Raw genomic sequence first — 25,171 nt, 5'->3', positions numbered from 1 at the left:
GATAACATCAACCTGGCCAAAGATTATTGGGATCACTAAGATGTGTTTGACAGAACAGGATATAATAACAAGAATAAAAGTAGCAGGGTACAGCATTTTTCAGCCGGATAGGAGGGGAAAGCGTGGTGGTGGGTACTGCTTATGATAAGTGATGACCTATGTCCTCTAAGAGTGGAGGCTTTGAAAGGAAGTGACATTAATGATTTTGAAAGCATATGGTGTGAAGTAGAGATGGGCAAGACAGGATATTTAGTGGGACATTGCTACAAACTAAGGAGCACAGATGGTGGTGACCAGGAGATGTTTAGACAGTTGAGCTTGGCAAATGCAAGAAGAATGATTGTTATGGGAGATTTTAACTACAGCAGTATAAATTGGGGAGAGAAAGATGCATGTAGCAATAAGGGAATGGAATTTCTAGAATTCTTGAGGAACAAATGTCTTAGTAAATTTAATAGAGGGAACAAGAGGTTCAACAGTTTTGGATTTGGTCGTAGCATCAGAAGAGTTGATAATAACTGAGATAACATCTCTCCCACCAGTTGGAGAGAGTGACCATGTGGTTTTGACTTGTAACATGAATAGACATGCAGGAGTATCAAAGAGATGGGATCATATGTGGAATTATAATGCAGGGGATTATAATCCTAGTCTTAGATATCAACTTGGGGAAGTTTCATTGAGGGAGGAATTGGAAGACCGTGATATCATCAGTGCTTGGGAAATTGGAAGGAATATTTGTTAGCAGCAATAGTAAGCTATATTCAACAAGTGAAAAAGAGGACACAATTTGGTGTTAAAGTGGATGACAAACAATATTAAACAGGAACTGCATGTGGAAAAGAGGCTACGAAAGAGATATAAGGAGATAGGTGAAGAGCAGATGCATAATGAATATAAGACACAGGCCAGGAGAGTGACTATTATGGTAAGAAAGGCAAAACTAGAATATGAGAAGGGACTGGCCCTAAGATCCAAAGGAAATCCTAGGGAATTTTTTAGCTATGTGGCCAGTAGGAGGAGAAATGACTCTAGAATAGCGATTTTTAACCGGTGTGCTGGAGCACACTGTGTGCCACAAGAGGTCTTCAGGTGTGCCACAAGATTTATGAAAACAAATTAATTGAAAGAAATAATATCATAATTTGCGCATTTATTTATTAGTGTCTGGTCTTCCATCTTCTTGTGTGTAAATCAATCAAAATTATGCCTATTTTTTACCAGATCATCAAAAACATTAAAAGAATATATTTTTAGTGTGCCGCAGAATTTTAATAATTAGTCTAGGTGTGCCGTGTTATGAAAAAGTTTGAAAATCACTGCTGTAAAAAAATGACATTGTGGGATAAAAATGGGCATAGAGTGACTGATGCATTGAACATAGTGGAATTGTTCAATGAACACTTTATTGGTATATTTCATCCTCGAGGAGTAAATTTTAATACTAGAGGGATAGGGCAGGTTCGAGGTTTAGAGGTGTAGGAGGAGAGTGTGTTCCAAATACTGAGTACTCTTAATGTCGGTAAAGCTGTGGAATTGGATGATATTTCGCCACAAGTTTTGAAAGAATGTGCTAAAGAACTGACAGCTCCTTTGACCTGACTTTTCAATGAAAGTCTGGCTACAGGAAAGGTGCCTAGGGAATGGAAGGAGGGTAGGATAGTGCCATTCCATAAGGGCAGTAGCAGACTGGAAGTGTCCAATTATAGGCCAGTTTGTGTGTGTCATCAGTAATTGTTAAGATCTTGGAGAAATTAGTCAGGGACCATATACAACATTGGGCAGATGAGGTTAATGTTATCTGTGAGAGTCAACATGGATTTCTGAAGGGGTGCTCTTGTTTTAGTAATATGCTAGCCTTTTATAATAAAGTTACAAGAGCAGTAGATGAGGGAAAAGCATGTTCTGTCATTTTCTTGGATTTAGTGAAAGCATTTGACAGGGTTCCACATGATAGCCTGATATTTAAGTTGAAGCACATGGGTCTGGATGTCAGGTTGGTCAACTGGATTCAGGATTGGCTGTCTGATAGGTATCAGAGAGTTGTGTATAGTGGGGCAGTTTCAAGGAGGCAGAGGGTTATAAGTGGGGTCCAACAGGGCTCAGTCCTGGGAACTATATTGAAAGGGCCTATATACAGGACGATATTCAGTTGTTTGTGAAGCTGGAAAGGATTATTAGTAATGGTACAGATGTGGTAGTCCTGCAAGAGGATTTGAATTAACTAGACAGATGGACAAATGAATGTGGGGGGGGTGTCAATTTAATGCAGCAAAATGTAAGGTCTTGAGGTTTGGGAAACATCGATTGCACACTGCATACTCTATGGGAGGAGTTATACTGGAGGAAGTAGAGGAGACAAGAGATCTGGGGTTGATGATTGATAGAAACTTGAAATTCAGGGGACAAGCAAAAGTGGTGAAGGTAACACAGAGGATTGCTGCAATAATGAGAAGGGTGCTGACCTGCAAAGATAAAAGAGATATCATTCTGTTGTATGAGACCTGATCAGATCACACTTAGACTATTGTTCTCAGATTTAGTCCTCAGGATTGGAAGGGGATATATTAACTGTGGAAAGGGTACAAATGCAGACAACAAAGATGGTTTCAGGACTGTACAATGTTAGTTATGAAGATCAGCTGAGGGAATGTGGACTGCAGAGTTTGATGGATAAGAAGAAGAGGTGATATGATTGAGACATTTAAACTGTTGAGAGGCAGTTAGGGTTGACACTAAGGAGTTATTTTGCTTGGTTAAACAGCGGGAAGGAGTGATGACAAGGGGCCCATCCCTGGAAGTTACGAAAGGAAACTGTGAGCAAGAGGGTGAGGAGTGGTTTCTTTGCATGGAGGGTGGTTGAACCGTGGAATGCATGCCTGATAGAGTGGTGAGAGCGAGAATGGTCAATGAGGTTTAAGGAGTGGTGTGATAGACTTGTGTTTCCTAGGTAGGACCTCCCGCGATGAGTCTTTTGACTCCTTGGAGGCTCAAATAATAATAATAATAATAGGTTTGATTTTTTTAACGATACTTGTGACATAATGATTAGAAATACATACACGTTAACACAAGAATAATGCTTAATTTGCCAAATAGTTCGGTCTGAATATTACAGACCATCTTCAGTGGCTCATTCATTGGAAATAACTGTTACTCATCATAGGAGACCAATGCTATTAATTTTTATACAATAACTATATTTCTTACACTCATTCACTGACAAAGCACTCATCACTAAATCTAGTAATGCATTCTTCTGATGCACTACTCTCCAAGCAAATTATCTAGTTCCTCATGCCCTTGATAACTCCATCCACACACACACACACACACACTCTCTCTCTCTCTCTCTCTGTCTTACACAATTTCCATGGGTGATCCTTGCCCTCTTTGTCATGAACCAAAAAATTTTCTGCATACGTCTATAAAATCTTTAGTGACATATGTGTCTATCATATACCCACTCTTTTCTCACTATCATCCAATTTTTGTAACTCACAAATCCTTAGTCCATATTCATAGGAAGCATTTAATCACCATCGTGGTCAATTGCTTCTAGAGAACTCATAGAAAAATGACTTCCAGAGAAATTCAGGAAAACAGATTTGTGCAGAGATGTACAAAATAATAATTCCTTCATTTCTGCCTGTCAGTTTTCTTCAACAACCAAGAAATCTGACAATCCATTTTAGTCACTTGTGCCATACATTCTCTAAGTTTCAACTCTGTCTGTCCAATATCACCTCCTCTGCAAATCAGGGAATTAGAGATAAGTTTGGTAAACAAATATTAAATCATCAATTTCCTGCAAAATATACAAGTTAATTATCATACTAAATGGGTAACTGAAATAAGTATGAAATAAGAAAGGTATTCTTATTTTGAGAAGAGACTTAAATGTCATGTTTGAAAATGTGACATTTTTTTGCCAAAATGGGGCAATTAAAACTAAAGTCTTAAAAGAAAGTTTTAATTGTCCCATTTTGGCAAAAAAATTTCATACATTCTCATTCAACAGGATACATAAAATCTCATAAGCATAAACTCAAAAAGGATATCTTTGGGCAACAATGGCAAATACACTTATAATTTTCAACAAAAAAGGATATAGGTTATTTATTTTTGCAAGTGTACCATGAAAATATCATGTGTAATATTATTTTGGGTTTCCAAAGGAATTTTAAATATATATATATATATATATATACAGGGTGTTCGGGATAAATTTGACAGTTTCGTAAGGAAAAAGAAAATCTTCTTTGTATCTATTAAATTTAATGAATTGACAAAAAAACATTACAGGCAGAGTTAATTACAATACTGTCAACAAGATTTACTCAAAATAACCACCATTAGCATTGATCACAGCTTCAATTCTGCTTCGGAACCTCGAACAAGCTGATGCTACAGTCTCCCTGGGAAGGGCCGCAAAAACTGTTTTAATTTTATCCATTAACTGGGCTTTTGTATTACTGGAAGTGCGATTGGTGTCTTTTTCAACTGCGCCCCATACAAAATAATCCATGGGGTTAAGGTCTGGGGAGTTTGGAGGCCAAACATTTGGACTGGTGAAGTCGTAGAAATTTTCAGACAACCATTTTTGACTTTTCCCAGAGGTGTGGCAAGGGGCCGAATCCTGCTGCCATACATACGGCCTACCATTGGCTACCCTTGTTATCCAGGGCTTGACTACAGTTAGCAACTCCACGAACAAAGCCCGAATTCCAATGCCAGGGTTCTTCAACACCTGTTCCTGCAGATTTGCGAGGAATTCTGCTGTACGAACGCAATCAGATCGTCTGCTAGGGATCTTTCTTCTTGCTACATCCTCGTAGTCACCATTGCAAGTCTCTAGTTCATGCCTGATTGTTTTTACTGTATTCAGGGAGCATTGGGCAGCAGTCGTAATATCCTTATTTTGATGGCGGGCACGAATCATCATGATACAAGTTATTCTCTTCCATGATTCAGGTGGGTTCCAGCTATCCATCCTTTCTGACATCTTGTATATGAATGAAGAAGGGTCCAAACTTTTAAATGAAGAGAAGTGTGTGTTAATACATGTAACTTACGGAAAAATATAATTAATTATAAATATGTCAAATTTATCCCGAACACCCTGTATATATATATTTAATTTCTAGTTTAATTATCCTGATGAGTAACACAAGAAATTATAATATGTTTCATATTTCATTTATGAACTCAAATAATAACATTTTCCATTTCCAAAAATAATGTAATCATTATCATTGTAGTTTAATTAATTTCCTGGTATGTATTACAAGAAATGATAATATTTTTCATAATATTAACATTTCTTGTGATAATATTATACCCTCAAATGATAATATTTTTATTTTCAAAAATAATCTGATCATTATCACTGTTTATCACTGTTTAGTTTTCTGTAACGTATATTCTTAGCTTTTAAGATATCAAAAGACACCAACTGAAGACAATCAAAATAATATTAACATTAATTTTTATAATCATTACTTTCTTCAGTTCTTAAAGTGAGTGACTGTATTGTGTAATTTTTTTCTTGAATAAAGTAATTTAATTCTGAAGTTTTGTATATCTACAATAATCATTAAAAATTTATATACCTGAAGTGCTCTTTCTAGTCCTTGAAATCTGGTACTCAGTTGTGAAACTTGTGTTTTAACTCTTGCTTCAGGACTTACTTTAACAATTTCTTCGGTTAATGCTAATAAATCATCCAACATTTTTTTATGGCTATTTATTTCCTTCTCAAGGCCCTAGGTTTATAGGATAGGAAACAAGAAACTGGTCACTAAGTGTAACAAATATTATCTTATTAATTACAAATCATTATCATTATTATTATTATTACATGACACCTCCAGAGAGTCCAAAGACTCATCGAGAGAGGGCACCTGCTCTACAAGTCTCTGTCTCCAACAACTACAACTGCACCAATGCCATCTACTGCCCACCACCACCACTAGCATTTCCACAAACAATCATACACACCCATGAGCATGGCGGGAGTCAAACCTGCAGCCTTTTGGCTGGAGAGTGGATATGCTAACCACTCGGCCAACCAAGCCAAATAATTCATAATTATTTATACCAATGTTATAAGGAGTGGGAATGGGTATCAATTTTACTCAAGGAATGTTATTTTTTTTTTAAGAAACAAAAAAAAAAAAATTAAGATTTCAGTCCTGACCTGATTTAAAGAATTCCATTTTCTCATCTCATCTCTCAAATTCCATAGTAATATAGCATATTATTAATATAAATTACTACTATTAAATTAATCGTTGAAAAATATTACCATGCTGTTAAAAGATTTTCCCCCCCGCTTTAAGAATTCACCTTGCCCTTAACTAGTTCAGATCATAGCCAATTAATCTGACTTCATACAAACCTAATCAATGTTATCATTGGATAGTCCAAGCATGTTATATCTGAATAGTTGGTCTGCATAAGATCAGTTAACAGAGCTTCAGCTGAAAAGCCCTTATAAAGGTCTCTTTGTACAAATGATGAGATAAACCATGTTCAGTTACAGAGGCTCAATATACCCCTTCCCCCAATCCTTCCATTAATAGTCCCCAAAGCATAATAGTCCCTATTTGAATGGTGTTTCAATATCACTTTCTTTATGAATGTAGTACACATAGATTAAAAATAACATTGGAGAAAGTGTAGAACCCTTTGATGATAAATTAGGTATACACCCAGTCATACACCTCATTTACCATCCAACCATATTTCTGAATGCCACTTTGTGATTTCAATATAATAAATGTGCCACTTAGTACAAGGCTCCATTTACACTACACATGGTTTTAAACTTTTTAAAAAGAAAAGAAACTTTTTGTTTCTTTTTTAATCCTTCTACAATTTTTCTTAGTCCTTTTTTTTTTCACGTATACTTGCATAAATCTTTCCCAGAACAATAAACACAGATAATTCTTCCTTAACTGTCACATACAGTTTTATTTCTATTTTTAAAATAAATTACTATAATGAAGACACCACTTAAATCAACTGAAGATTTAACCTTCCAGCCAAGTGTTCTGAATTATTGTCAAGCCATTGTAAAACATTTTTGTAATGCCATATTTCAAGTTGAATATTGTTATTATTATTACTGGCATCTCTATGGCATCAGAAGATTCATCACAAAAGGTCAAAATAACATTATTCACATGATATGTACCACACCACTCCTTAAACTCATTCACTCTCAGAGCAATCAGAACTACCTCTGGCAAACCCATTCCAATCATTCACAATTCTCCAAGAAAAAAAAAAAAAATCTAGCCCTCATACTTTTAATAACCAGATCTTCACACAACTTCTAGGTGTCCTCAAGTTCTCTCCCTATTTGTTATGTACTGAAAAAATTATTTTGTATCAATCTTATAGAATCGCTTTAAAAATTTATCCCCCCCCCCCTGACTAAACATTGCAACCACAAACCTTCAGTCTATTTTCATAAGGAGGATTCTAGAGACCCGTCACCATCTTGGTCACTCATCTCTGTATAATCTCTGCCACTTCCTCAATCTAAAGGATTCCAGGCAATTCCAAAGTGATCAAGATGAATCCACATTAAACTGATAATTGTTTAATACTGTTCATTAATTTAAATTTAACTGTCTATTATTTAAATTATTATTATTTTACTGATCCCAATGGAGTCACAAGACTCATCACAGGAGGTCAACACTAGTGAACACAAAGTCTATCATACCATGCCTTAAAATCATCCACAGAATGTATGTTCACCACCCTCTCAGGCAATGCACTCCATGCTCCTACCTCTAAATGAAAAAACTTATTTCTTATGCTTTTACTCACCACCTCCTCTTGCAACTTACAAGGATGGCCTCTTGTCCTTGTTCCTTTCCATCCTTCAACCATATGAAAAATCTCCTCAGTGTTAATACAATAACCCTTCAACAGTTTAAATATAATGATTATATCCTCTCCTTTGCCTTCTATCCACCAAACTCTGCAGTCTGTATGCTCTCAGTCTTGACATCATTTATGTTATCTGTCTCTGCAACCTCTCCAAGGTTACTTCATCCCCTTCAAATCCAAATCCAAATGTCGTCTGATCAAAGCTTTATACAATGGGACCAGCACACTTTTATCTCTCATGATTAATGTTCTCCTCAAAATTGCTGCAATTCACTGAGATGTCTTCACAACCTTTGCAATATGTCCCCGGAACTTTAAATCTCTATCCACAGTCACCCCAAGTTCAACATCATCGGGGAATTGAGGTAGAACCATATAACTTACACATTATTCTGCATATTCCCACGAAGTGGTATACACTTGTTACAACACTGCTGTTACTTTTTTCTCAGAGGCAAATGCAAATGAAGCAGCAGTGTTAAAACACTGCTGAATCATTTGCAATCCTCTGAGAAAAAAGTCTTTACCTTGTTGCACAAACTAGTCCTCTGCTACAGATACAACTTCATCATCTGTGATAAATTTTGTTCCTTTGAAGTGTTTCTTTAAATTTGGGAATAGGAAATAGTCAGATTGGCCAGGTCAGGCAAATTGGGTTGGTGAGGGAGACAGTGAAAGCCCAAGTCATGTATTGTCTGTTGGGTTTCATGAGCAGTCTGAGCAGGTGTGTTGTCCTGCAAAAGCAACATGCCTCTGCTCAATTTCCTGTGGTGCATTTCCTTCAGTACCTCCTTCAATTCCTACAGAGATGTAGAATAAACTGCTGCTGTAACAGTTTCAACTTTTTTTTCGGTAGTTGGTAAAGATTACACCATCCATATTCCAAGAGACAATAGAAAGAATCTTCCCTGCTAACTTTTGGGTTCAGAACTTCTTGGGCCATGGATAACCTTTGTGCCTCCGCTCCACTGACTGTTGTTTGGTCTCTGAGTCATAGTGATGAAGCCATGTTACATCAACAGTCGCAATATGAGCCAAAAAATTTGCACCTGATTTCTCAAAATGGCCCAAAATCCCTTGAGATGATGGCACATGCTCTCTCTCTTTTGGTTAGAATTCAAACAGTTGGGGACCCACTTCACAAATTTACGAATGTTAGGATTTTAAGAAATAAGGGATATGAAATTGTTGCATTGATCGAGCTTATGTGCCAAAAAATAGCAGCAATAAGTGAAATATGGTTGCATGAGAATAACATCTTGATGAGATATGATGTATTTCATGAAGACAGGAAAGGCAAGAATGGAAGCAATGCTGATGATAGCAGGGGAATTGTCCTTGCAAGGTTGAGATACAAAAGAGATAAAAGTGGTAGTGGTTTTGAAGCAGTATGCTGCAAAGTGGATCTTGACAGAAGGAGATATCTGATGGGGTGTTACAGCAGGTCATGGAATTCATAAGGAGGAGACAAAGAAATGTACAAGTAACTTGGCTTAGTGAACAAGCAAAAGGTGATCATTATGGGTGATTTCAACTACAACAATACTGATTGTAATGAAGAGATAGAATCATAGAATAAGGAGACTGAAGTTCTTAGGTTCTTAAGAGACAACAATCTTAGGCAGTACATAATGGAGGGTATAAGAAGGTTAATAGTCGTAGATCTGGTTATATCATCAGAGGATGTAGTTGTGAATGGAGTGTCTAATCATCCCCCAGTTAGAGAGAGTGACCTTGAAGTGATCACATGAGTTGCAGCCAGTCACATGAGAACCTCTATAAAGAATGGATATGTGTGGAACTACAAGGCCAGTGATTTTGGAAAGCTTAGGAGAAAACTGGGAGCTACAGCATGGAAAGAAGAGTTGAGTGAGAAGAATACAGACACTGCATGTCCATTGATCAAGAGCTTTTTAAAAGCAGCAATGTGTGAGTGTATTCCAAAGGTGTAAAGGCTAGACAAGGTTATAGTAAAATGGATGAAGGAACAGATTAAGCATAAAATCTGGAAGAATGAACTGTGAAGGCAACACAAGATAAATCTTGGTAATGATCAGTTGCATGAAGAGTACAAAGAGCAGGCCAGAAAGGTAACTAGATTGGTAAAGGCAGCAAAAGTGGAGTAAGAGAAGAAATTAGAAAATCAAGCTAAGAAAATTCTTAGTGAGTTCTTTTGATATTTGGAAAGTAGAAGGAAAAATGACTATGGAAGAATGATGCTAGTTGATGACTTGGCAGAATGGTAACCAGTACAGAGGATATAGTTGAATTACTCAATGATCAGTTAATCAGTGTATTTCATCCTTATGAAGGCAACATCAGAAAAAGCTGAAGTGTAGTGGATATGGCATAGGAGGAGCTGATGGTGAATGAGCAGTAAGTATATGAGGAATTAAGATCATGGAATTAATTATTTTATTTTATTTATTAATTATTCCTTAATAGATATTAAGGATTTAACATCCCTTTGGTCCATAGTTACCTTTCACTAATATAATTATCAACCAATTCAGAGTTGAAACCTGGAAAATTACACTCAGCACTGCATTATTATTTCTGTACTCACAGTTATTTGACTCAGGGCTTGATCAGGCACAAAGCTGATTGCATCCTCCCAAACACTTCTACTCATAATTAAAATAAAAAGCCAAAAAGCTAGTTTTCTGGCAATTGAATAGATATTAAATGGATAAGAATCCTATATTGTTATATAGCCAGTAAGTGAAACTCAAGATCGATAACTACGATCTATGAGTTTCAATGCCGAAAAACTATCGGCGAAGGCAATTCGAAGCAAAGGTGGAGCAAGCTCCCTCCCTATTCTTGATATTCTCTCATAATGTAAAACAGCTCCTAGGAGAAGTAATACTGTCATTAAATTATGAGGAGAGATCACTACCCAGACCGGTTTCAACCTTTTTTGAGGTTGAAACCGGTCTGGGTTGAAACAATATAGGTTGAAACAATCCTATATTGTTATATAGCCAGTAAGTGAAACTCAAGATCGATAACTACGATCTATGAGTTTCAATGTTGAAAAACTATCGACGAAGGCAATTCGAAGCAAAGGTGGAGCAAGATCCTTCACTATTCTTGATATTCTCTCATAATGTAAAATTATGAGAGATATGTAAGATTATGAGAGAAAGAATGTTATATAGCCAGTAAGTGAAACTACCCAGACTCTCATCGGTGAGTAGGTCTACCTACTCACTGATGAGAAGGTAGACCTACTCACTGATGAGAGTCTGGGTAGTTTCACTTACTGGCTATATAACATTCTTTCTCTCATAATCTTACATATCTCTCATAATTTTACATTATGAGAGAATATCAAGAATAGTGAAGGATCTTGCTCCACCTTTGCTTCGAATTGCCTTCGTCGATAGTTTTTCAACATTGAAACTCATAGATCGTAGTTATCGATCTTGAGTTTCACTTACTGGCTATATAACAATATAGGATTCTTACCTCTACTCAGTTTCCCTGATTTTGGACTTCCAACCTCTCAACAAACAAAACTGTAGCTAAACATCTAAACTTCAAAAGTATTCAAATGCAAGCAATTAGGCATGTACAATTCTTTTGTCTATCAAATTCACTTCAGAGATCTATAACCTGCACACACACACACACACACATTCCTCCTGCACAAGCTTTTCATTCTCCCAATTGCATATCATACCATGGCAGTAGACACAACCTTTACTCCTTCATCCCTTTTTTTCCTATATATATATATATATGATGACAGAGAATCCTGTGCATGCCACATGCCACTAATACCCAAATGTATTTGAAAAGATAAAAAAAAAAAAAAATAGGGTTCTCATATAGTTCAAATTAATCTTGAAATTAATTCAAATTAACCTTGAAAAATATATATAAATCAGTATAATCAAAAAAATCAAAAAATCAAAAATAATCAGAAAAATCTGTATAAAAAGCAGTTAAATATTAGTACATTACCTTTATAACTTCCAGTTGTTGCTGAAGAGCTTCAAGTTCCATTTGTTGTGATGTCTCACTTTTCACTTTTGCTTCCATGTCCCTCATCCAAGAACTTAAAGCATTGAGAGCAGCTTCGTATTTCAGCCACAAATCTAATGACTTCTGAAGTTCATTTTTAGTGGAAGCAATATTATTTTTAAAAGCTTCCCATTCTGCTGCAATTTGGTCTGTTTCTACCTGTATGCCCTGATGCCACTCTGGAGTCATGACCTGTAATACAGCTCCTGTAGTTATTTCTAATTGTGTCTTTTTCCCTTCTCCCTGATCCAAGCATCCCTCTAGTTCCTATACAAAAATTACAATTTTGTCTTTTTATTATATCTAACAAACCAAATCTAAGTTCTTTAAATATAGTTTTCACAAATAACTAAATTTAAAAATAATTAGAAATTAATCTTAAAAGAGAAAACAATATATACTTCTGCCAGCAAACATTCATATAAACATTATCAACATTTCAACCAGAAGTAATAAAAAAAATCATGATTTTAAGAAAACCTGATCTGTTCAGTGCCACTCTCAAATATAGTGTAATGATGTAGACAATCACATTTGAATATCCAGGAATGAGTTGTTATATTTGTATACAAATGCTAGAAGTGTAAGAAACAAGTCAAATGAAATGGTTGCATTAATTGAGTTTGTTCACAAAAGAATTCTTGGAATAAGTGAGACATGGTTGGATTAGGATGATATTCTGACAGGAATAGAGATGGAAGGGCATGCTATGTGAAAATAGAAAGGGTAAAAAGGGAGAGTGAATGTTTTTGATGATGTCCATACAAAGTAGAGATGCAAAAGGGAAATAGTGGCAGTATGGTGTGAGATAGAGGTGAATAGAATGAAATACTTACTCGGATGTTGTCATAGACTTGGTAATGTGGATGGTAGTGAATTATGAAATGTATAATCAAATTAAACAAGCAAATAAGGAAAAGGGTGATCATTATGGGCAATTTTAATTATTGCAATATAGAATGGGATGATGAGATGGAAATTGGAAGTAAAGAAAATAAAGAATAAAGAAAATGAGTTTCTTAAGTTTTCCAGGGACAACTACCTCAGGCAGTATGTAACAGAGGGCACACGTGGACAGAGGGTCTTGGATTTGATCATTTCATCAGAGGATGTTATTATAAATGAGATATCAAATCATTCTACAGTTGGTGAGAGTGACCATGAAGTGATTATGTGGTTGTCAGCAGTGTGAGGAAAAGGTATATATGGAGCTACAAGGCTGGCGATTATGAGAAACTCAGGAGACAGCTTGCAGGAGTAGCATGGAATGAGGAGTGCTGGAAAGGAGATCAATGCTGCTTGGGTGATATTCAAGAACTGTCTGGTAGAAACAATGTTTAAATGTATACCAAGAGTAAAAAAGGGGTAAATAAAGTACGTGTGAAATGGATGAGTGAAGAGATTAAGCAAGTCATACAGAGAAAAATGGGATCATGGAAACAGCATACATAAGAGGAGTAGTAATAAGCAATTCCATAGAGATTACAAACAACAGGCAAAGAGGATGACTTGGCTGGTAAGGGTAGCAAAAGTTCAGTAGGTTCAGAAGTTAGGCTAATGAAGTGAAAAAGAATCCTAGAGAGTTCATTTGATACAACTGCTACAGAGGATATAGTTCAACTATATCCACTGCAGCAGTTGTTCTTATTTTTCCCATTCAATGTCATCCTTCCGTAATCATTCTTTTTTTTGGGGGGGGGGGGGGATGAGCAGTTAATAAAGGTCTTTCATTCTTGTGAATGTGACATCATGAGAATTTGAGAGCAGTTGGTGATGCAGAGAAGAGACTAATTATAAGTAAGCAAGAGATATATGAGGAATTCAGCAACTTGATATTAATAAGGCTGAGGGATTTGATAATATATCACCACGTATTTTGAAGGAATGTACCAGGGAGTTGACATCTGTCTTGACATATTTGTTCAGAATGAGTCTAGAATTAGTCAAGTTTCAAATGAGTGGAAGGAAAGTAAGATTGTGCTACTGCATAAGGGAGGAGACAGAACTCAAGAATTAAATTATAAGCCTATCTGTGTGTCAGTTATTGTAGTTGAAGTGTTGAGCAGGCTGGTGAGAAAAAGGATCCAGAATTGGATTCACAACATTGGCATTATCTTTGATGTGCAGCATGGATTTGTTAAAAGAAAGTCATGTTTTAGTAATCTATTTACTTATTACAATAAGGTGACAGCTTCATTAGACAAAGGAGATGGATGCACAGTAGTATTCTTAAACTTTGCAAAGGCTTTGGAAAGATTACTGCATGATAAGTTGATAGTCAAACTAGAGTGAATGAGTTGGATATTATACTAGTGCATTAATAATATTGAGGAAGTTTTGGATGAAGATATTCAGTTATTGTTTGCAGATGATGGAAAACTGGGATGAACTATGATGAGTAGACCAGATGTTCTAGTCTTACAAGAATACTTTAATGGATTGAATGAATGGGCACAGGAATGGGGATACCAGTTCAATATTGCAAAATGTAAATTTTTAAATTTGGGAAACAAAGATGGGATGTAGAATTTACGCTTGGTGGGAATATATTGTTGGAGGTGGAGTAAATAAGAGATCTTGGCATGATAGTTGATAAGGATCTAAAATTTAGAAGACACATTGCCAAAATTGTGAGGACAACACATTGAATTCTGAGAATGATGCAGAGGACACTGACTTGTAGAAGTAAGGAGATTCTTGTTCCATTGTATAAGGTCCTGATTAGGCCACACATGGATTACTATTCACAGATTTGGGCATCTGGCTTTCAGAAGAATGAAGAGATTCTAGAAAGGGTTCAGAGGCAACTGACCAACATAGTTTTTGATCTCTGGAACGTTGAATATGAGGAAAAGTTGAGAAGATGAAATTTACATAGTCTAGTACAGGGGTGGGGAACCTTTTTAGTATAAAGGGCAAAAAATGCTAATTTAAAAACTTCTGTGGGCAACTGGCAAATTTTAACTTTTATATATAGTGTATGTAGTGTGCAATATATATCTCAATAAGTAAATATGCAACATTCTCATCTGATATGGTATCTTTTAATTACAATTGGTAGAGATATAATTATAACAATCAAGCAAAGGCTATATTTAATTTATTTAAAAAATTATATTTATTTTATTTTAACTGAGAACTTTATTAAAGCAATAATAGCATAATAAATATTTCATCAAAGTTAATGAAGCTTACCTTTAATCTTAAACTTTTTAGTGAGAAGGCTGAAAAAAAACTGTTTTTGAAACTGTTTTTTTTGTGAACGCTTAGAAATATTAGCTGCCCTTGATATGATACTTCTCGTAGTTCATTGGAGAGATTTTTGACAGAGAGTCTTGTACGAAGCCAATTTTTTGCCAGACTTAATTTTGAAAAAAATTGCTCGCATTGATAAGTAGTAGAAAACTAAGAAGCTATTTTCAAGGCGTTATTTTTTAAAGAAGGGAATTTCTCAGAATCAATAGATTTGTAAAAGTCCAATATAGGCAGATTACTATATTTTGATCTCAAAATGTTATCACACTGCAAATCAATCAACTCTAATTGCAAGGAATCAGAAGCTTCCTCAGGGCATATACCAAAAGCTATTTCAAATATTTGTAACTCAATTCTTTGAATTTTTATATCTTCAAATCTCCTTTGAAATTGATTCAAAACACTTTGACACTCATCAACATACTCACTTGTTGATTTTGGATTGTGTTCTCTTAATTTTGGAAAATGTGTAAAACAGTTTTTTTTAGCTGGGTAAGAAATAAGTGAAGCATCGATTCAAAGCTCTTGATATGAGTGAGCAAAGAGGTCATTAGCTGATTGGGGCCTTGTAATTTCAAATTTAGATTATTTAAATGACTAGTTATGTCATTCTTTGAGTTCTTTGTGTGTGTGTGTGTGTGTGTGTGTGTGTGTGTGTGTGTGTGTGTGTGTGTGTGTGTGTGTGTGTGTGTGTGTGTGTGTGTGCGTGCATGTGTGCTTTATTTTTATGAAAGATTGGTAATAAATGCATGATAAAGTTTACAGTCTTCCATACATTTAGCACTGTGTGTGGGCTAAGTATTAGGTAATTCAGGAATTCTGCTCTAGAGACCAACACGGTGCTTTTCAAGTCTCTTAGCCCCTAGTTTGTAGGGTTGGGCAAACCAAGAAAAAAAAAAAAAAACTGGCTGCAATATAAAGCATTGGCAAACATTCTTGTGAGAGCCAAAATCAAGCCCATGAGCTTTTGGTTGGAAAGTAGAATGCTATGCACTCAGCCAACAAGGCATATGAACATGTCTCTGTAATTAGTAAAATTATCAAATTATCAAATGAACTTCACATTATGAAATAACTGAAAATCGGCTATGAGACACATGCAATTTACAGACAAAAAATACTGGTATTGTTGGTAATGGGCAGTAGATGACATTGGTGATAATGCCATTGTGTGTATTTAAGAGAATATTTAGTAGTAGGGGAAAGTGTGAGATGTGTGTGTAACGGAGTAGAGTAGAGTGTCCTCCCACGATGAGTCCTCGAACTCCTTGGAGGTGTCACGTAATAATAATAATAATAATAATAATAAATTAGTATACAAGAATTTGAATAGAACTTAGACTTAGACAAAGGAGTGGGGTTGCAGTTTATGCATGTTTAAATTACATTAATTTAAAATAACACACAACAACCATATTTATGGAAACTGCCAGTAGAGACCAGCATGACTCTCTCCCCTCTTTTCCTCTTTCTTTTTTTCCTCATTTTATTTTATGAAAATTGTTAACTATGGCAAATGGCTTGTAAGCATCTTCATAGTTCTAGTGAAAGAGATGGTGAGTGCTCAAGGAAGTTTATTTCACATTAAATGAAACTGGAAGTACTCAAGCACTGCAAATGAGGTGAGAGCACAGTATGGCATGCTACCATGTTCTTAGTAACAGATACATACTATATGAGATAGTGCTAATAAAATTAAAGACAGTGTTAAGAGCGGCATGCCCTAAATACTATATGAGATAGTGCTAATAAAATTAAAGAAAGTGTTAAGAGTGGCATGCTCTAAAACTGCAAAAAAGTCATTATATGCTCAATCAAGTCTGATGGAAAAGTATGAAAAAAAAAAGTTGCTACATGGATGAGTGATCAAAGTAAAAAACACATTAACTTGCACAAGTGCAAGAGAAAGCTTGACCTTTATGGCAATTTAAGAGAATACAACGATGGAGAAATTAAGCTGTTTTCAGTAAGTTCAGGAGATTTTATTACATTTTTTGGTGATTTTTACATTCTTAATTCATGCAAGGATTATGTTCAAGAACATCACTGTATGGTGATTATGTCACTTAACTACATATACACTTATATGGAAAATTATTATTATTATTAACATTTGACCTACATGGAGTCAGAGACTAACTGTGGGAGTCTCACACTATTGCACACAATGCCCATCCAACCGTGCTTTAAATTGATTCAATGTGTATACATTCACAACACACTCAGGCAATGCATTCTACTCACCAACCACTGTCCATGCAAAGAACCTACTCCTCACTCCTCTGCTTACACTCACCTTATACAATTCCAGTGATGGCCTCTTGTTCTACCCCCTCTTTCCCATTCTATGAAAAATCTTTTTCATATTAACCTGATTACAACTGCTGAGTATATAACAACCCCTTATATGTCTCAATCATACCCCACCCCCTCTTCCTCCTATTCACAAGACTCTGCAATTTACATTCTATCAATCTGTCCTTTTACTCCACAGACCACCTTTTGTGAATCTTCTCTGGACCCTTTCCGACATATCTTCATCACCATGAAAACCTAGCAACCAAATCTGTGCACAATAATTCATATAAGACCTGATCAAGGCGTAATACAATGGCATATAACCTCTTTATTTCTGCATGTCATGGTCCTCGGCATCATTCCATTATCTGATGTGAAGCATTCACAACTTGTGCAATGTGGCCCTGAATTTCAGGTCCTTGTCTGCCACCGCTCCTAGATCTCTCATCCCCTCTACTTCCTTTTCCCCACCAAAATTCTGCATCCCATCATTGCTTATCAAATTTCAAAACCTTACACTTCGCAACATTGAACTGATATTTCCACTTACCTGTCCCTTCATGCAATCTATTCAAGTCCTCTTGTAAGGCCATAACATCTGCTTGACTCTGCATTGCTCTCTCCAGTCTTGTATCATCTGCAAACAGCTGCATATCACTAGTTAAACCCATCCCAATATCATTAACATACAAGTTGAACAACAATGGTCCTAAAACTGACCCCTGCAGTACACCACTGCAAGGGTCAGTTTTACCTTTCTCTTTTGTACTACTGCACTCCCATATACAATTTTCTGATACCTATCTGACAGCCAGTCACTGAAGTCTGTTATCTAATCTCATCTATTTCAATTTATTTACCAGCTTGTTGTGTGGCAGTCTATCAAAAGTTTTTGAAAAATTCAAGTATACCCCCCTGTACATGCATCTCCCCTGTCCAAGGTATTTGTCACCTTGTTATAGTACATAAGTAAGTTTGTGAAACATGTTTAATAAAATTTAATAAATTAATAACAATAAATTCTGCATTGATTTAACATTAGTAGTGTCATTGATCTAGCTCCCATTGATTACCTCAGTTAGAGTCAAAACTAGTCTAGGCAGCAACCTTTCCCATAGCAATATGCATTATGGGTGATGAATGAATGAAATGAATTGTGAGAGATTGTTGTGAATGCCCCAACAGCAGATAAATTTAAGGAGAGGTATAATAAGTATTGTATGATTAATGGTTAGTGTGGGTCTCCTGTGATGAGTCTTTTGCCTCCATGGAGACATCACCCATATAATAAGAATACATATGTCTGAAAGGAAGAGTGGCATTATGGTATACTGAGGGGCAAGTGATTTGAAGTCAGTAGCCTACCTATATTCAAGTAGACTAGTAGTGCAAACTTTGTCTATGCTTGGGTAATAGATTAAAACAAGAATATAATTTCTTGTCAAGTTTAATATACTTTAACCCTGCAAAGGTCGCGGTCGAAAAAATTGCAGCATAGGTCGTGTGTATCTGAGAGATACATTCATTACTAGTATGTGCTAAAATGTGATAAAACTTAAAAAAAAAAACTGCATATGTAATACATGATGGTTTATTTATTTTCAGTTATAATCTAGAAATTATTGAACAAAGAAACAAAGAAAAAAAAACAACTAAACCAATACTATACTGACATTGGAGTTCACGGTATCTCGCAGATACAATTTGCTATCAAATATCACTTTCGCATTCAACTCTATCATTCTCATCATCGGACAGTAACATTCGCTGAATCTCTTCAACATCTGATGGATTATCCAATCGATATATTTTTCCAACCATTTTAAAAGGTAAAATTTTTTAAAAAATTGAACCAATACTATACTGACATTGGAGTTCGCGGTATCTCTCAGATACAGTTTACTATCAAATATCACAAACCTTTACATAACATGTGTTAAACCAAAACTGACTGCATAAACAGTGTGGAATATCACTCGTAATATATGCATGCGCAGCTAGTCATGACCTCCAATCTATACATTGGATATGTGTAAGAATATTTATATTAAACGATTTTTTTGTATCTCTCAGATCAGCCGTGACCTCTGCAGAGTTAAAATGTAATTTGATAATATTTGATAGCGATAATCTCCAATGACAAATCTTTTGACTCCATATAGGTTTTATATTAGTAACAAGAACAACAAAAGAGGAGTTTTCACAATCAACAGAAAGATATAAAAATAAAAAAATAAATTAATTAATATAATTAACGGCTAAAAAGGGGTATGTATATATTTTAGGGCATTACGGGCGAGTGTAGAAGGCAATTATGGCAGAATAAAAAATGTGGAAAAATTATGTACATACCTTGACTTTGGTTTAAAGATGCCTTCTAAATCCAAGCTCTTGTTGAAAGGGGGGGAAGAGAGGGAAAGAACATAGGGGATGTACTTGAGACACGGGAAATAAGTTTGGGAACCCGGGTTACTATTAATAATATATATATAAATATATATATATATTATTTTGTTGTGGGGAGAGGGGGGGGAGGAAAGAAGGGGAAGGGTATCCTTATGTGGAAACTTACTTAAAAAAATAAATGTCTTTTCACAACATAATTATGGTTAAACTTAAAAAAGAAGTGGATTATAAAATATATAGATTAAAAATTATGAATTATAAATGAAAATGAAAAATTATGAATTATAAATGAAAATTAAAAAATTATGAATTATAAATAAAAATTAAAAAATTTTAAAAAATGAAAAAGAAAAATTAAGACATTAATGTTAAAAAAGAAATCAAATAAATGTCAAGTGTTTACTTTTGTATGAAGTCAAACTCTAAAAGCTAAATTTTTATTTACCTGAAGAGCAGCCATCTTTGCTTCAAGACTAAAATGGTCACCAGCAAGATCAGGATTACACCATGCAATCTTGTCTGTATATGTGGCTAACCACTTTTGAAATTCCTGAAGTGCAGTTCTGTAATGACGCTCAAGAACTGCTAACAAAGAATTTGCTACTTTGACGACTTGGCTTTTCAGCTTTTCATACCTTGAAATAAATGGGTTTATTACAATTATAATATTGCAGTTCTTATGAAACAGTAGATAATCATAAAAAAGTTTGCAACAGGTAATTTTAATTATGATTAAATGGACAATAACAGTGAGATGATAACTGAGAAGAAGTAAAATAATTTTTTGAGTTTTTGTGGAACAACAACAACAACTCTAAACAGTCTATAATGTGGTAAGAGAAGTAGTCAGTATGTATTGTCAAAGTATGATAGTGATGAGTTGAGATGGAGAGCAGGTATCATGAATAGTATGTTGGCAGAGCCATTTGACAAGAAGGGAGCGGAGTTTCCAAATGTGTAAGATGCATTTCAGGAAAGGAAGGATTTGTACAAAACTGGTGGGTTGCATTTAAATTGATTTGGTGCAACTCAGCTGATGAGGCAGTTGCTAAAAGAAAGTGTAATTAGTGATGCAAACAAGAGATCGGAGGAAGGTGAAGTGAAATGCTTATCAGCTCCCTTATGAATCGGTACATTCCTGTCTTCCTTCCACTCCTGTAGAATTTGGCCTAATGTAAGACTCATGTTAAACAACTCAAAGCAGATGTCAACTCCCTGGCACATTCCTTCAAAATATGCAGTGACATATCATCAAGTTTGACACCCTTATTAACATCAAGTTTACTGAATGCCTCACATCCCTTCTACTCACTCACAGACAGTCTCTCATCCTATCTTTCCACTGCACTCAAACTCTGCATGATTCCACCTTCACAAGAATGGAATACCTTCATGTTGAAAGTTTATTTTTCACTAGGTTAGACTATAATAAATTTAGTTTAATCCTTTATCCCAGTGAGAGCAAACAAAGTTTGCACCTGAAAATATCTTCAGGACTGAATATAGTGTTGTACTATCTTACCTGGGTAAGTAGTACAACACCAGGCAACTCGTAGCAAAGGTGGAGCAAGCTACTTACCCAGGTAAGATAGTACAACACTATATATTCAGTCCTGAAGATATTTTCAGGTGCAAACTTTGTTTGCTCTCACTGGGATAAAGGATTAAACTAAATTTATTATAGTCTAACCTAGTGAAAAATAAACTTTCAACATCTTTCTCTAAATCCAGAGTAATTTAATAAAAAAAGGTGGCAAACCTTTTGGCAACTCCTATAGGTAGGGATAACCTTGCTACTGCTTCTTCCTGGTATCTCCAACTCTGGGCCTGGCTCCCACTGAAGAGACCTCAATAAAGGTTGAAACTAGTCTGGGTAGTGGCCAATCCCTTAATGCATAACATTATACAAACTCTGGGCCTGACTCCCACTGAAGAGACCTCAATAAAGGTCGAAACTAGTCTGGGTAGTGGCCAATCCCTTAATGCATAACATTATACATATCCGCAAGGAGATGTGTTTTGCATTATGGGAGATACTGGGATAGGAGTGTTAATAGCTTGCTCCACCTTTGCTACAAGTTGCCTGGTGTTGTACTACTTACCCAGGTAAGATAGTACAACACTATATTCAGTCCTGAAGATATTTTTAGGCACAAACTTTGTTTGCTCTCACTGGGATAAAGAATACCTTCATGAGATGACCATTTAATATCTCAACTATAACTTCTGCAGTGGTTATAGTTGAGATATATCAATATCATCCTTCTAAAATCATTTCTTCTTCTGCAGGCTACATCCCTACTATTTTTTTTTATATATTAGCTAACTGTTGCTCATCATCAGACAGCGTCCTCAATCTCTTCATTCATGTACATTTCACATCCTTATTTAAGCTTCATACCCTTGAATACATTGCAAATAGAATAAAGAATGATATGAATGGATGAAGATGATTGGTAGTTGTTGCACAGCATACAGCCAAGGTATTCAATGAGTAGTTCATCAAGGTGTTTCATACTCACAGGCATCACGAGAAGCTTGGATGTAAAGGGAATTGAGAAAAGGAATGGAGTAATGATGAGCAAGCTGGAAATATAGAGAAATTAAGTAAACTTAATTGTAATAAGGCAAATAGAACTTATAACATATCGCCACATATCATATTCATATGAGAATAGGTTGAAGATCTGTGGGTTGCAGAAACCAGTTGATAGGCGGAAAAGGGGAGATATGATTGAGACATTCAAATTGCTAAAAGGATTCTATAGGATTAATTCAGAGGATATTTTTGAGATCAGGACTGGTGGTGGGAGAACTAGGGGACACCCATGGAAGCTGGGCAAGAGCGTGGTTAGCAGGGGTGTTAGAGCTGGGTTCTTTACTTTTAGAGTGGTAAATGAGTGGAATAAGCTGCCAGAGTCTGTTGTGGGTGCTATGACAGTGAGCGAGTTCAAGGCAAGGTATGATAGATACTGTGAGAATGTTGAACAGCTGTGTGAACATGATGTTTAGGGCCTCCCTCGATGAGTCTAAGGACTCCTGGAGTAGCCCGTGGTAATAATAATAATAATAATAATAATAATAATAATAATAATAATAATCATCAGGGAATGTTCTAGGGTGTTAATGCCAGCCTAGTTTAACAATATTCTTGAAACTGGGTAAGTTTCAAAAGAGTATACCTTAACCTCACAAAGGCAGTGCAGTGATAAGAATAAATAGATGAAAGCTGATAATGGTAATGTTATTCTCTCAGTGTTGATAACAGCAGTGTTCTCTGTGATGGTTTGTAAAAGGGAGTCATGTTTTGCCAATTTAATGATTTTTTTTTAAAATGTGAATCCCATCCACGAAAGGATTATTTGTAAACCTATGGTACATTCATATTGTGGGTGGGCTAAGGATTTTTTTTTCTATTTTTATTGATTTTAAAAGAGGTAAACTGTAAGTAGACATAACTATACATAATAAATAACGGAAAAACTCACATAGAAATATTATTTAATAGTATAATTTTCGTTAATCTTTCCTAACTTTTTATTGTATTAATTTTATTTTATTTTATTTTATTTTATTTTTTTATTTTATTTTTTTATTTTTTTAATTTTTTTTTAGGAAAGTTATTGACCTTTTTAGTTATCTTACACCAGCTACTTAGGTGGCGCTTTTTGGAATTGTCAGTTAGTGTTTAATTTTGAGCTTAATTGTACTGAAGATGCCTGTGACACACAGGCGAAAATTATACTATTAAATAATATTTCTACGTGAGTTTTTCCGTTATTTATTATGTATAGTTATTTTTATTGAGTTTTATATATATTGAATTTATATTTGAAATGGAAGTCTTTTCAAAGCCACTTTAGGCCTCCAATAAGTCAGATGGTAGTCTCACACCATACAATGAAATCATCTACCACCAATGCTACAACAGGATGATTAATTTATTAGACAAGAGAGAAATATAAAGTGGTAAACTAAGATTTTGGAAAGATTTTTCACAGATTGTCACACAACAATCTGGCAACTAAATTGGAAGAGATAGAAATAAATACTAGATTAGTGAACTGGATAGGTAAGGTCTGTCAGATAGGTATCAGCAAGTGATGTATGGAGTTGATTGTCTATAGCGTGCAGAGTATTAAAACAGACTGAGTTGTTTGGTTCTCACTCATAGGGTGGGATGTGATAAATCATCTCATACTTTCAGTTTGCCATGTGTTGGGCACGTGATTATTATTATTATTATTATTATTATTATTATTATTATTATTATTATTACATGAACACCTCCATGAAGTCCTAAGACTCATTGTGGGAGAACCAACCTATTTGCAGAACAGTGTAAAAGAAGAAGGAGAGGTGGATATGAGCAAAACATATAAGTTGGTGATCAGTTGTATCCAGATTAATGTGGAAGAGATTTTTCATACAATGGAAGGAGATTAGATAGAACAAGAGGCCATCCCAGGAAAATACAGGATAGTGTGAGGAAGGGGAGTTAGGAAGAAGTTCTTCACATGAAGACTAGTTTGTGAGTGAAATGCATTGCCTAAAATGCAGTGAATGCAGAAAAGTTGATTGGATTTAACACATTCATGCTCTTATAACACAAACTGTGTTGTTTGGTTCTCACTCATAGGGTGGGATGTGATAAATCATCTCATACTTTCATTTTGCCATGTGCCTGTATAGCTCAGTAGAAGTGCCATTTGCAAGAGCCTGTGTAGCTCAGCAGAAGTGGCGTTTGCACTCTACAGCACTTGATCGCACGACGAAAGGCGTTCGAATCTAGTCACCGACTAGAGGAACTTTTTCTAAGCCTTTTCTCAACCGGTTCCAGAGTTAGTCGATCTCTGGCACAGGCTAGAGGATTTTTACTCCCGGAAACTCGGATTTTTCATCCTGTAAACTCAAAAAAATAGGCTGTTGAACACACAGTATTTTCAGACATTAAAAATATTGTGTTGGGGTTAGGGCCCACCAGATGGCGGTACTTACTAGCTGCCTTCTTCACTGCATGCCGATTAATTATTATTATTATTATTTCCCAAGACCTCATGGAGTCAAAGACTCATCTGGAAGGTCCTTTTATCACATACACATCTCATCATACCATGTCTTAAACACATTCAAACTCCTTGCAGACACCACACTCTCAGGGAAGGCATTCCAATCATTACAACTCTGCATGAAAAAAACCTGCCTCTCACTCCCCTACTCACACACTCTTTATATAGTTTCCAGGGATGACCTCTGGTTCTCCCCTCATCTCCCACTT

General features: G+C 35.6%; 1 protein-coding gene across 1 annotated transcript in view; it reads right to left on the bottom strand.

Moving 5' to 3' along the window:
• LOC150102416 (muscle-specific protein 300 kDa-like) overlaps nt 1–25,171 on the bottom strand; it is a 1,203,500-nt gene that overhangs the window by 1,058,279 nt on the left and 120,050 nt on the right. The window contains exons 7-9 of the mRNA XM_090399574.1: nt 20,339–20,528; nt 11,875–12,201; nt 5,613–5,765 (exon numbers count right to left, since the gene is read on the bottom strand). Coding sequence (XP_090255700.1) covers nt 5,613–5,765; nt 11,875–12,201; nt 20,339–20,528 — 670 coding nt within the window. The remainder of the gene's footprint in view (nt 1–5,612; nt 5,766–11,874; nt 12,202–20,338; nt 20,529–25,171) is intronic.

Source organism: Typopeltis vanoorti, chromosome 10 (genome assembly GCF_054136105.1).
Source record: "Typopeltis vanoorti isolate ZY-2024b chromosome 10, IOZ_Tvanoo_1.0, whole genome shotgun sequence".
NCBI lineage: Eukaryota > Metazoa > Arthropoda > Arachnida > Uropygi > Thelyphonidae > Typopeltis > Typopeltis vanoorti.
The sequence above is the reverse complement of the archived record's forward strand: the minus strand, read 5'-3'. Positions and strand labels throughout refer to the sequence as shown.